The 12,907-nt window shown below is 52.8% G+C and overlaps 3 protein-coding genes across 4 annotated transcripts; 2 read left to right on the top strand and 1 right to left on the bottom strand.

Annotated features, from left to right (window-relative positions):
• The first annotated feature begins 173 nt into the window (after positions 1–173).
• On the top strand, positions 174–2,503 carry NCU08395. Of its 2 annotated transcripts, XM_011396975.1 has the most exons (4): positions 174–529; positions 598–672; positions 743–1,273; positions 1,328–2,503. In XM_011396975.1, exons 1-3 carry the CDS (start codon positions 354–356, stop codon positions 921–923), a joined length of 432 nt encoding a protein of 143 aa, XP_011395277.1. In that variant the 5' UTR covers positions 174–353; the 3' UTR covers positions 924–1,273; positions 1,328–2,503. The 2 variants fall into 2 exon arrangements, with proteins under 2 accessions (XP_011395277.1, XP_011395278.1); XM_011396976.1 differs by having other exon boundaries at positions 198–529; positions 743–1,369.
• Positions 2,504–2,854: 351 nt separating this feature from the next.
• On the top strand, positions 2,855–6,219 carry NCU08396 (hypothetical protein). The gene is made up of 3 exons (XM_958142.2): positions 2,855–3,727; positions 3,795–4,383; positions 4,436–6,219. The coding sequence occupies exons 1-3, from the start codon at positions 3,442–3,444 to the stop codon at positions 5,334–5,336; spliced, it is 1,776 nt and encodes a 591-aa protein (XP_963235.1). The 5' UTR covers positions 2,855–3,441; the 3' UTR covers positions 5,337–6,219.
• Positions 6,220–6,443: 224 nt separating this feature from the next.
• On the bottom strand, positions 6,444–9,829 carry NCU08397 (hypothetical protein). The gene is made up of 2 exons (XM_958143.3): positions 9,264–9,829; positions 6,444–9,184 (listed from the first exon to the last, which is right to left on the bottom strand). The coding sequence occupies exons 1-2, from the start codon at positions 9,398–9,400 to the stop codon at positions 6,727–6,729; spliced, it is 2,595 nt and encodes an 864-aa protein (XP_963236.2). The 5' UTR covers positions 9,401–9,829; the 3' UTR covers positions 6,444–6,726.
• Positions 9,830–12,907: the final 3,078 nt, after the last annotated feature.

Raw genomic sequence — 12,907 nt, 5'->3', positions numbered from 1 at the left:
AGGTTGGTGATGAGTGAACCAAAGTCGCAGCTGCACACGGCACGCCAAGTGGAAGCCCGTCCTCCCTTGGTTCCGGCCAGTTCGATGTCTTATCGATAAGGTGCTTATTATGTAAGCCAGCCGTAGAGGTTAGGTTGTGTAAGTAGCAGTGGGGAATTTCGACGAGCTTCGACCGCAGTCGCGTCGCAATCGACATCATCATCATCCATCGTCTCTCAACATTCGATTTCTTGTTCAACCATTTACACCCTCTACGGGATTTCGCCCTCTGATTTTCGCCATATCCGACATTGATATCAATAGTAATCGTTCACGGAACCACCGAATCTCGCTCAACAACTTCCACAATCACCATGGGCTCCATCGTCCTTCCCCATCTCGAGACCGGCTGGCACGTCGACCAAGCCATTCTAAGCGAAGACGAGCGTGTGGTGGTTATCCGTTTCGGCCGCGATCACAGCCCCGACTGCATGCGCCAAGATGAAGTACTCTATCGCATCGCCGACAAGGTCAAGAACTTTGCAGTCATGTACGTCTCCCTCCGGCCTCGATCCCACTCTTCCATCAACACCTGCTGACCCATCGCCACACCACCAGTTACCTCTGCGATATTGACAAGGTTCCTGATTTCAACCAGATGTACGAGTTATACGACGAATGCACCCTCATGTTGTAAGTACTACTTCGGCCTGATCACCATTTTGAGTTGCGAGACAGTCACTGACAATCTTTGGTTGCACAGCTTCTTCCGAAATAAACACATGATGATTGATCTCGGCACCGGTGACAACAACAAGATCAAATGGGTACTGGAAGACAAACAAGAACTGATCGATATCATCGAGACGGTCTACCGCGGCGCGAAGAAGGGACGCGGTTTGGTGGTTAGTCCCAAGGATTACTCGACCAGACATCGCTACTAGAAGGGCGAATAACGACAGGAGCAACAACAACAACAACAACAACAACGAGAACGACTCCCCAAGATCTGGCAGACGCAAAATTCCGCGGTACGGGGTTTACTCGACGAAGTAACAACAAGTTCAAGGCGAAGCGACAGAGGAGGGTTTCTGGAGGCTGCTGGGGAGCCTGGAGTTGGTTCCCGTGACTCAGCCCTGCTCTGGAATTCATTTACCACGGGCATCTTGCGGCGTAATCAAATGGATAAACGGCTGTTAACTCGGCGACGAATAAGTGATGGTTGGCTTGGGCCCACGCCGAGCCGCGAGCTGCCTTTGAGGAATTAGCACGCGAGCGTGGAAAAAAAACAAAGGCAAGCGGAACCATATCGATTGGGCATCGAATGTACCTAGCTAATGCTGAGCAGAACCGGCCAGAGAAATTGATTCCATCGTACCTACCGACGGAATCCTTGCGATACCGTCCAAGTGATTCATCACTGTTCACTGGGCTGCACGTGAATGTTCACGGAATGCCATAGGCTGTTTTACAGGCTTGTCCTTTACAGGCCTCGTTGGTGATATCTTGAGGATCCGAAACCGAGACTGGCGCTGCTCGGTATCTCTGTATCGTACCACCCCGTTACTCGGGGATGGCGAGATCGACAATTGCCGTCCCGTTTCAGCGGAATCGCGATATTCGCAGATCTGCAGTTCAGTCCAGGGTGTACGGCTGGCAGAACCTTCATGCTATTCTAGTTCTTGGATAGCAAGAGATGGACTCGTCCAACCCCCTGGACAGCATCATTGTCTGTCACTGACCGTTCCCTTGGTACAGTAGGATCTGAAACATAAACATTGTTCGCACGTATCACATGTCACCTAATACCCAAAACGAGTGGCACCTTTGTCACACAGACGGCATCGGGAATGACAAACAATGAAAGTACCTCAACCATTCGGAAGCCACTCTGTTCTCGGTGTCAGCCTCTTTCGCGATGGCGCTCTTCGTTTTTCAATGCCATGCATAGGCGCAAAGACGTTTTCCGGGCGGGCGGTCTAAACCCAATCCTGAAAGGGGCGTTATGGGTGCGTGTGAAGCGACCGGGCAGCCGTTGGTTTGGCGGGTTTCAGGGGTAAGGGTTGGGGGGGGGGGGGGGGGGGGGCTCAACTTTATTTTCGCTTCACCGGTTCCCTCTTTCTCCCCGTCACAGTGAAGAAGGCGATGGGCTTTTTGGACGCTTTGACAAAATGACGAGAATTTCAAGCTCTGGAAACGATCCGTCCACAACGTCATCGGGAGTCCTGGCTTTGGAATGATATGTCGAAGTGTAGTTTGGTTTCTTCTCTTTTTTTTTGAACTGGTCCACTATGGGGTATCAGGTCTCGTCTTTCTCTTCCTTTCAAGCCTGATGACAACCGAACGTTTCCCGTTAGCATTGTACAACTGCGGTGAGGGTGGCTTTGTGTTCCAACCATATGTTTCTTTGCCATCTGGCCATGGACAGGAAAAGGAGACAAACAACTACCAAGGCGCAATACTACCGCCCCTTTCCCATTTCATACACGTCATTTCTTCAATCGCATCTTAAACAGTATACTCCGGTTCTAGCATACTCTGCATACTCATCCTCTCGAATGGCCCTCGCTCGGGATAGGCGTAAAGAGTACCCAAATGATGCAGAATCGGCAATGTCAAAAGCTGTGTAACTTGGTCTCGAATCTGGTCAGGGGGCGACGAGGGCATGGAGGGGTCCAGGTCCAGCTCCCTTTTCCCACCAAGGCGGCCCGCCTTCAGGGGTCTCCCTGCCCGCCCGGCTTGCTGCCTCCATTTGGTGCCTGCCCGCCGTTAGTTAGAGCCTAGAGGTAGCCGGGGGCCGCTGAGCGTTATGTATCGCTGTCTCCGTCAGTGCCGCCCTCGCTCCCTGTTCACGGCATCCCTGTCTGTCCCTGCACTGGTTTGGCGGTGCCTCCACTGTTTGGCTGGCGACCACAGTCTGGGACTCCCCGTCGTACGAGACCAAAATAATGTGGTGAAACCAGCTGCACCGTTGATTGATCATTTTCCTGTCGTGGAATCCCATCTTTCTCTCTTCATCCTGTCGAGTCTCTCTCACTTTTGGAGCCGGCCCTCTTCCAGCTGCCTCTTGTTTCAGCGTCATGCGACCGCATGTTGCGTGATAACTTTTACCCCGCTAACTGGTCCTTCGGTCCTTCGTTTCTTGTCCAAATCTTTCCACAAAAGACTTCAATTACCGTCACACCTGCCTAGGCAACTGCCATACTAGCTACCTAGGACAGGGACCGCCGGGCCTCCTTGCGACAACTTCGACGCGGGGCAGCTAAGAGCGAGTCTTATCAGCACACTTGTAGTGTACCGCGGGAGTTGCTCTTTACTGCTTCAGTTGTATGCGATAGCCGCATCTCGATCGCTCGTTTCGTCTCAGGGTAGGAGGTTCCTCGCCGGTCCTCCTGATCCTTTCTCGCCCACCCAGGGACACTTTCGCGATTCTTCGCCAGTTTTCGACCGCTACCGCCCATCATGAGTAGACTGCTCAAGTTCCGCCGAATCATCTTCGCCCGACAATTCCTCATCCCCGTCGCTGTCGTCTACCTCTTCCTCTTCCTAACTCTGGGGCCATGGTCACCACGCTGGGCCTCCTCGTTCTCCCCCTTCACCGAACCCCCTAAGAAAGGCCCTGTGCGCCAACCCACCAACTTCAAGCCACTACCCCGGCTACAGGAGCGTGTCCCGTGCTATGGGCCTCGTGGCAAATTCCTGTCGCGGAGTCCCGATGACGAGTTGAAGGAGGAGAAGCTTGATGTCGGTACGTTGCGCCTCCCGCTGCTTGCTTAGGCTTGCGTTCCCTGCTAACGTGTACCTGCCGCCTTCAGCCTACCCCCAGCCCTTCTGGGGCTCATATGCGACCATCGGCCTCGACCAGACATGGATGACGATCGACGGACGATACGGACCCTACGGATACGGCGAGGAGGACAAGTCGTACAACAGGTCCAAGGTCGATTGGAACAAGATTAACTGGGGCAAGCTCCAGAACGAATGCTTCGAGAGAAACCGCCATCGCTTTCCCACCTCGGCTATTCCCTTCGATAACACTCTTCAGATGGTTCGGCTCGGATACAGAAACGTAACACGCATTCCCGAGACTCGCCAGTGGCACGAGTTCAAGAACACTCGACGAACAGCAATTGTCGTGCGCGCGTGGAGAGGATACGATTGGAAGGCCGAGGACATGCAGAACCTTCGCTCCCTGATCGTTGAGGCATCCTTGAGGACGGGAGGAGAGTATCAGGTCGTTTTGCTCGTGGATATGAAGGACTATCAACCGTACATCTTTGCGTCGGACGAAAATTACGAAAAGGCCCTGAGCGAGCTTGGGCTTCCCGCCGAGTTCCGCGAAATCGCAGTGTTGTGGGACGATCGCCTGCTCGAGAGCTGGTATCCGGATATCGCGGAGCACAGGTAAGATGATTTGCCCACATAACCACAAGAGAGGAGACTAACCGTATTGCAGGACCATGTGGCAGGTGTACCAACCCGTCCAGCTCTTCTTACTTCACTACCCCGAATTTGACCACATCTGGCAAGTCGAGCTCGACATGCGCTTCACCGGCGACGCTGGCAAGTTCCTCGACAAAATGTCCGACTTCGCGCGCAAGGAGCCGCGCAAGCAGGCCTTTGAACGCGCCATGTTTCAGCAGATGGAGAACAAGATCGGAGACTACAAGGCCTTTTTCGACGCGGTCAATAGGGCCAACAAGGGTGGAGCGTACATCTGGGGCCCTCTGAGAATTCCCGACATCGATCCTATCGGCCCCGAGCCGCCAACCGAGCTCGCAAATAACGAGGACTTCAAATGGGGTGTCGGCGAGGACGCGGACGTGATCGTTACGTCGGCATGCAACAATGCGCAAAAGGCCGACGCCTGGGTTTTCAAGGGATGGCTAGGAGGATTCAAGGACGGAACCAGCACCCCTCGCTTTTTCTGCCCACCCGCCATTACCAGGACAAGTCGGACCCTTTTGCTCGCCGTCCATGAGGCCCAACTTGTGAAGGGACTGAGGGCGCCTAGCGAAGCCACGCCGTCCAGCTTTGCGCTCTGGCATGGTCTCAAGTTGAGCTTCCCCCAACACCCCGTATTCTGGAAGAAGGAGCACGACGACGAGACGCAAAATGCCTGGTGGAAGGGGGGGCCGGCCAACAGCACCGATGGCGTCGGTCCCGATGTCTGGGATCACCCCAGTGGCATGGGACTGACTTTTTGGTGGGAGAGCGAGTGGCCCAGGCAGATTGTCGATGCCTGGATGGGTAAGGAGTTGCCCAAAGATGTCGCCCGCCCCTGGCTCCTAATCGAAAAGGACGGCAAGAGATACGTCCCGAACATGATGATGCACCCCATGAAACACTACCATTAATGACGGAAAGTGGAGGAACGACGACACCAAACTATACAAAAAACGATATTAGGGCGGCCTGTTTTAGAAATGGCCGTTGAAAACTTAATGAAACGACGAAATTCCACACGACTTGAGCATTGGGATCGCATACATGCATGGGCAAAAACTATCGAAACACCTCGTCGGAAACGTGTCTCGCAAACAGCCCTGGGGCCATGCTTGGGCTGAATTCAATATACCTCACACAAGCTTCGCCTTTGCGCAAATGGTCACATTGCCCCATATCTTGCGTGATGATGTCGCAATGTGAGCAGAGCGAAGCAGGACATCATCGATTGTATACTTGCATGCATGCAGATGACAGCATCCATGCGTCAAGCAATCGTGGGCAATAAGGACCCAATGCAGGCGCCGCATTTACATTACATCTCTCGGGTTGTCCACTGTCCTACCTCGGAAAAACCGCAATCTATTCTATTCTCCTATAAATACTTTTTATTTTCGTTTTCGTTTTCCTATCACAGTAATGTATAACTATTTCTGCTTATGATAGACGGACGGGCGGGCGGAGGGAAGGCTAGGTGGGAGGAGGTTGGTGATGATGGATGGTGCTGGATGGTGTTGGATGGTGATGGGTGGTGATGATTACGCATACCTAGGCCTCGCGGTTTGAGCAATAGGGGAGAACCTGTCACTTGGACAGGGGTGCTGAAAAGAAGAGAGAGAAGGGAAGAACTGGGTTGGCAAAGGGGAGACGGGCAAGCAAAAGCAGATGAGCAAGTAAGCGAGCACGCAAACAAGCAAGCGAAAAAATGCAGATGAGAGAAGAAGAAGAAGACGAGGAAGAAATATGATGGAAGAAATAAAGTTCAATACCCACATGTGACATCTGGTTCGCGACTCCATGTGGTAGGTGTTTTTTGAGTCAAAGTATCGATGTCATTCACGTCCTTCATCCCTAGGCGTCCTTAGGTCTACATCACCGACAATGGCGAGATGTACACCTTCGAACCATGAGGTTGCGCAATGCCAGAAAAAGGGCATCTGCGGTTCTGTCACGGCTTAGACAGGATGGCCGTGACCTAGAGTGAATGGCATCGACATGGCGGTATATTCTTCAAATGGCATTTAAGCTTGATGTTTGGTCTTAGTTACTGATTCACAAAGCCAATGGTCTCTTTGAGGAGTGTTGTTGTTATTTGGACGTGCACAACTGATGCTGTAGGAGGCATCCTCCACATTATTATCATGTACATGATCAGAAACAAAACTGTATTAATCATACTGCCATACGACATCATAACATCATCAACGCCCCGCTGGTCCTTACATCAAAGCCTGGGTATCAACATCAACTTCAAAAACGAACCACCCATCACTTCCCCATCTCTTCCATCTTCTTCCACGCTTAATGGAACTGCCCGGGTCCGGGCCCAAAAATCTCTCCCTCCTTCAACGTCTTCAACAAGCAAGGCTTACCCTCGCACCCTTCCGACACCACGTCGTTGCCCCACCAGCTAACTTCGACACCCGACCAGTCCAAGCTGAAAAAGATGATGACAGCAGCGACCGAGATACCCGTGGTGAAAGCGGCCGACAGCACGAAGTTGTACTTGGACCAGAAGCCAAGGAAGCGGCTCCTGCACCAAATCCAGGACAGCCAACCGATCCAGACCGAGGGGATAACGTACGACAAGTTGTAAGGCGCCCAGTACATGGCTCCGTACAACAGGACGATGGGGTGAATCTGGCGCAGCCACTTCTTCTGGGGGAACTTCTTCTGAATGTACCAGGTAATGACGGGGAGGAGGAGACCGAGGGGCCAGCCGAGCATGAGGGCCGTGTACTGGCCGTTGTGACCAAAGATCTTCTTGGGGCCGATGGTACCCCAGAGGACCGAGGCCGTGAAGAAGGTGTTGATGCCCGGGCACGTCATCTTGTTGGGGGCTTCGTTAGTGCAGACCCTGGGGATGTCGTTCATCTGGAAGTTGAGGATACCGGTGCAGATGAAGGTGGAAACGAGCGTGGCGACGACCTGGGCAGCGAACGTGTGCTTGGGCGGGATCTTGACATAATGGGCGAGCTTAAGGTCGTTGGCGAACCAGACCGCGTGGGCGCAGGTAACGTAGCCGAAGGACTTGAAGTAGTTCATGGCGAGTGCGTTACCTTGTACCCAAGAACCACCGATAAACTCGGCCAAGACGTTCAGAGTAACCTCCATGCCCGTCATGGCCTTGACGATACCGACGGGGATAACAAAAATAAAGCAGAGAATGAGACCGTAGAAGACGACGGCAGGGGTGGTGTAGGTCTCCCAGCCGGCGATACCACCAATGCCGCAGCCGATGGCGCCCAACAGGATAATCAGGTACCACCACTCGGGAACTTCGGGGTAGACGGCCATGAGACGGTTGTGCACATCCTTGTATTGGCCAGCCTCAGTGTTCTTGTTCCTGCGAAGCGAGTTCCAGAGGTTCTTGAAACCCATGGAGACTTCGTAGCGGTGGTTGAGCAGGATGTAAGTGAGGGTGGCAGGATAGATGGCAAAGAAGAAGAGGTAGATAACCAAGTTGCCGGCAGCCAGGTAGGCAGGTGAGTAGGCCTCGTACTTTGCAGCATCGAACAGACCCTTCTCGTTGATGGCACGGGAGATGTCGTAGCGATTGCCCGTGTTGTCGTAGACCTTGTTCGAGTTGATGGGCAGGTAGCCTGTATTGTAGGTGTTGGTCCACCAAATACCAATGACGACGAAGAAGGAGCAGAACATTCCCAGGAACTTGTTAAGAGTGCTGAAGAAGGGAACCATGAGCGGGTCGGTGCCGTCGAAAAGCAGGACGTTCCAGTCGAAGGTGGGCCACGGGTTGAGGCCGAGACCGTTGTTGAATCCGGTGATGTTGCTGAGGACCATGTTATTGGGAGAGATCCACGACAGCCAGCTGAAGGCGCTGAGAGCAAGGAAGAGGTAGTTGGGAAGCCAGAAGTAGACAAACATGGCCAAAGTAGCCCACAAGAAGAAGGTGTAACGCGACATGGAGAAGACCTTCTTGAGGGGGCCAAGCACTGGCACGTTCGACTCGGTGTGAAAGGCGTTGTTGAGAGCAATAGTGACGAGAGAGGCGGGCCAGACGCAGTAGCTGGGGTAGACGAGGAATCGACGAGTCAAGCCAGCCATGCCGTAGCCGATCAAGTTGGTGGAGAGGGCGACCAGGATCTGGTAGCTAAACTGGCCGGCGTAGGACTGGTTGAAGTACTCGGGAAGGTACTGAGACCAGATGATGTTGTTGGTGTAAGGAGTGCTGCCAGCAACGTTGGCCATGATGGTGATAAGCATGTGCTCCTTGCGGCTGAAGGGACCAGGGTTGAGGCTGTGGCGAGAGCCGAAGAGGGTGAAGCCGACATCTGGAAGAGCCTTTTCGCAAATCTTGCCAACAGGGTAGGCCAACAGCTGGGCGACGTTGAGGCCGACAGTAATGGCAGGCATACGGATGGAGAAGAGCTGGTTGATGGCACCGAGAGCACCGGAGAAGATGAGACCGATGACCCAGGCACGGATGGTGGAGCAGGGCATGGTGGGATCATCATGGTTGTCGACAACGGCACGGACCTCGGCATAGGGCGAGTTGTTGGTGATAAGGGCGGCCTCGATCTTCATCTCGTAGATAATCTCTTCATGCTTTTCGGGATTCGTGAGGATGTTGGCGTTGCCCAGGAACTCCTCGATCTTGGTCATGATGGTGTGGGGGAAGTTGGGATCGTTGCCGTGAATTTTGAGGACCTGCTCCATGAGGGCTCGGACTTCCTCGAGCGACATGCTGTCGGCGAGGGCCTTGGCCTCCAGGAGATCCTGCTCGGTGACACTGAAGTCACTGTTGTTGTTGCCGGTGTTGTTAGTCATGACGATTGGAACGGTACGGGCCATCGCTTGGTTAGCTGGGACAGACTCACGCTTCGACGGCACGGTCAACGGTGGCCTCCTCAGCCGCAAAGTCATGGGGGGCCTTTTCGTCGATGTGGCCCTCATCGTATGGGCTAGACTTCTTGTCCACGCCCATATCGTGGATCTCGGTGACGTTTTGCGCCATGATGGCCGCAGCTGTGTGATGTCACCCCTTGGGATGTGCTGTAGGGTTCCCGTAGGGGATCGGGGCTAAAAGGGCTGCAGGATGTAGGTGAGGTAAGTTTGATATTTAGTGAGGTGCGGTGTTGAGGAAAAGTCTCAAGCTGGCATCGGTCGATCAATATGAGGAGTAGAGGCGACTCATCGAGGAGGTTGAGTCAATGGGAATGAAGAGGATAGACCTGGAGGGAAGGAGAGGCCCGGGAGATGGATCACCGGGAGGACCTGGTGGTTTAATATAACAAGGCGGAGGAGGTGTCTTTCCATGTCGTGCGACTCAGATCTCAACGGAAGAGTCCTCTTTGGGATGGCATCCCGCCACCCTTCCGTGTCTATCAACTCCATCTCCCGCTCACAAGGGCCATGGTACAATCAACGGGAGAAGGTAGGTTAGGTTGTATCGACTGGCACCGCAATGTCTCGCCTAGTCGTCCATCTAGGGAAAGATGTGCGAAGTCGGACCTGGGGTCGAGACCTCGGTCGCTCTTGTCGATAACTGGCTACAGAGCTGCGTTGATGAGCTGCCAATTTGGGAAGGCGCTTGTTACCTTGACTTACACAGTACACCAAATCCTCAGTGGCGTTATGGGCCAGACAAGGAAGGCAAGGGTGAGTTAGTTACTGATTCGCAGTACATACAGTGTGTACTTTCTATACCAAGACCTCTACTACTCCTACCGACCTGGGACGGGAACAAGAGACAAACTGCGGCAACCGACAGCAAGGAGAGATTGGCGTGTTTTCTTTTTCCTTTACTTTGATAGAATGCATCAATTGGATCAGTGTCGGCTGGGAACACCTGCAGTGTCTCTAGGTCGTTATTACTCGGATCTCAGCCCGTGAACACAACTCGGAGTCTGGGTGTTAGTGTTAGTGTGGGCTGTTAGAGGTAGGGACAGCACTAGCTCCGCAGTCCACATGTCATTCAGTGTTCCCCCGGCCACAGTCCACAAGCGCTTCAGCCGCCCCCCTTACATGTTCATCAGTTGCAGACATCTTTCATTCTTTCAGTTTCAGTTTCTGGTCGTTCGTTCATGATAAGCCAGGGTACCTGACGGCCTGGGTGTGGTAAGACCCTGGACTGGAGTGACTGTGTGGGAGATGGCCAGGTCCACACGGTATTGCATGCCAAGATAGCTTAATTCACGTACCACCCACCCTCTGCTTGGTGACGACCTTCTCTTTCCAGAAGAACTGGCGACGGAATGCAATCACAAACAGGAATGGCGACCTCCCCCCGCGGTTGTTGTGGGATGGATCATGGAAAGCTGGGGGTGGGATTGCATTGGCGACCAATTTCACTGGCCAGGGGTACGACGCTGGGGAATCCAACGTTAAGACACCGCTGCGAGACAGGCCAAACTCACTAGCAAGGACTGGAGGCTCCTGCACATGCAGTGGGTGCAGTGGTGTACCAAACTACCAATTGACCGGAGGAAAGAGCCGTCGACGTCCCTTCCCCATCATCAATATCATCATCATGATCATTGTTCCTTCCTGTCTCTGTATCGCTGTACGTTCAGTTACTTCCCCTCCTTCCTCTGAAAGTTCATCTTCGTTGTCCCGACACCACTATCATCATATCAAACGGCAGCCACACCGTCACAGCGGCCGATCGGTTATCGCAGTGACTTGGAAACACCCGAGAATAAACCCACTCAGTGAACCAGCGGGGGATAACCGCCCGGGTGACGGAATGTCCGAATTGCCTTCCAATACCTCAACCTACTGGCTTTGGCTTTCCGTTTGGCAATGGCAAAGGCGACATTGTCCCGCACCAATGATCATGATGTGAAGCACAACTTCTCTTTGCGGACTCGTCTGTCACACACTGCGCTTCAGCGGCGCAATGGGGATCCCTACCTCGGGCGCCGATATCCGTAGCAGCCAAGAGCCAAAGGTTGGAACAAATCAAGCATGTATTGTACACTACGAGATACGTCTACGTAGTGGCTGATGACACCAAGTCAAATCTAAGTCTAGGGCCGGATTGGGATTTGGTTTGAGGCAAAATGCGCAGATTTGGGAAATCATGCTCTCAAAGGCTCAAATTTTACCAATGTTGGAGGGTTTCTCTTAGGCCTGTGAGGTCCATACTTGACACCAAAATACCCCACCATTTTCTCTATAACTAGTACCCGCTTAATTATTCTGTCGACTTTTAGACATACAAACCTTCAAGTCATGGAAATGTGTACTTTGATTTGGGTTTGCAAGAAGTCAAATTTTGACTCCGACTTGGCCAAATCTGGGGTTGACTCACGTGGATTTGATTTGGGTAAATTTGACTCATTCCTCCTGACCCTGAATGACAAGACCTTCGACCCTCCTACCAAAATAGTTTTCAGACACCGATGCGATGCTGGATCCCTAGTTCAAGCAACGCCCGCTGTATTACTGAAGCGTGGATACTACCGTACTTATATCTGTATCTCTTGTTCGAACGGCTGTAGCCGTCCTTACCCAATTGCTTCGCTATTCTTTTTCACTCTACTCCTATACTTCCTTGCTTCCTTTCTTCCTTTCTTTCTTGCTTTCTTACTTCATTGCTTCATTGCTTCATTGCTTCATTGGGATGGCTTCCATAATGCATGGCAGAGAGGGAGGACGACGATAACCTTATCGATGGGCGATGTATGGTGAAGGATTTCAAAAACGGAAGGACCCAGTATATTCTAGTATGGACTGTCGTCGACACTGTCTGCGAAGTAGCCAATTGAAGCTTGGCTTGGCAAGACGCCCTGACCAGGTGTAGGGCCGTGCCACGCTTTTGACCAATGAGAGGCCAAGAAACTTCAACAAAGAAACCTGGCTGTAGACGAACCGTCCTTCAACAGGCCGCTCCGGTGGATGTGGGTTCAGGAACCCCCAGACTGTGAAAGTCATCCACCTCCTCTGCATAGTTGAAGCACGCTTCAATAATCCCCTCATACTACCTAGCGCCATGCAGCCCATTTTTGTTCTGCCCGATTGGGACCAGAATCATGATACCATTGGTGTCCTTTTCCTCCAACAGGAAGGGGCATCATGACAATCGCCGTCGGCCAAGGAGCGGAATGGAACAGCATGGCACATACATAGAGTTGAGTGTCCCTCCCGACACGGTGCCAGCCCAGACGGAATGTCGTCTCCGATCGGCGCCAAGCATCACGATAAGCTCCCCTCAACGTGCGTTACGACATGGGCCCGTCTGGGGTAAATTACCGGATGCGGCAGCTCGATTAGACTCGCTGATTAGCCAAAATACCTGGTCCTTGTTTGCTTCAGTCTCCCCCCTTCCTGGTGTTCATCCATACACATGGCCGGACTGTCACTACTGAGGTCTAGTCTAGACATTAGGGATTGGGAGCTCTAACTGGCCAACCGACCACAGGGTTGATACATTCTCGGCGTTGGATAAGAGTCACTTCACTTCCATGTGAAATGTGCGAACAACATGAGGACATCCGACTAACCCATACCAAGGTACACC

This window comes from Neurospora crassa, linkage group VII (genome assembly GCF_000182925.2).
Source record: "Neurospora crassa OR74A linkage group VII, whole genome shotgun sequence".
Taxonomy (NCBI): domain Eukaryota; kingdom Fungi; phylum Ascomycota; class Sordariomycetes; order Sordariales; family Sordariaceae; genus Neurospora; species Neurospora crassa.
The sequence above is the reverse complement of the archived record's forward strand: the minus strand, read 5'-3'. Positions and strand labels throughout refer to the sequence as shown.

What these genes read in the sequence shown, in the direction of transcription:
- NCU08395 (XM_011396975.1), top strand. Translation starts at nt 354, where the DNA reads ATGGGCTCCATCGTCCTTCCCCATCTCGAGACCGGCTGGCACGTCGAC. An exon ending in GTCAAGAACTTTGCAGTCAT is followed by an intron (nt 530 to 597) that starts GTACGTCTCCCT and finishes CCACACCACCAG; the next exon opens with TTACCTCTGCGATATTGACA. An exon ending in GACGAATGCACCCTCATGTT is followed by an intron (nt 673 to 742) that starts GTAAGTACTACT and finishes TTGGTTGCACAG; the next exon opens with CTTCTTCCGAAATAAACACA.
- NCU08396 (XM_958142.2), top strand. Translation starts at nt 3,442, where the DNA reads ATGAGTAGACTGCTCAAGTTCCGCCGAATCATCTTCGCCCGACAATTC. An exon ending in GGAGGAGAAGCTTGATGTCG is followed by an intron (nt 3,728 to 3,794) that starts GTACGTTGCGCC and finishes TGCCGCCTTCAG; the next exon opens with CCTACCCCCAGCCCTTCTGG. An exon ending in CCGGATATCGCGGAGCACAG is followed by an intron (nt 4,384 to 4,435) that starts GTAAGATGATTT and finishes ACCGTATTGCAG; the next exon opens with GACCATGTGGCAGGTGTACC.
- NCU08397 (XM_958143.3), bottom strand. Translation starts at nt 9,400, where the DNA reads ATGGCGCAAAACGTCACCGAGATCCACGATATGGGCGTGGACAAGAAG. An exon ending in GTTGACCGTGCCGTCGAAGC is followed by an intron (nt 9,185 to 9,263) that starts GTGAGTCTGTCC and finishes CAACAACAACAG; the next exon opens with TGACTTCAGTGTCACCGAGC.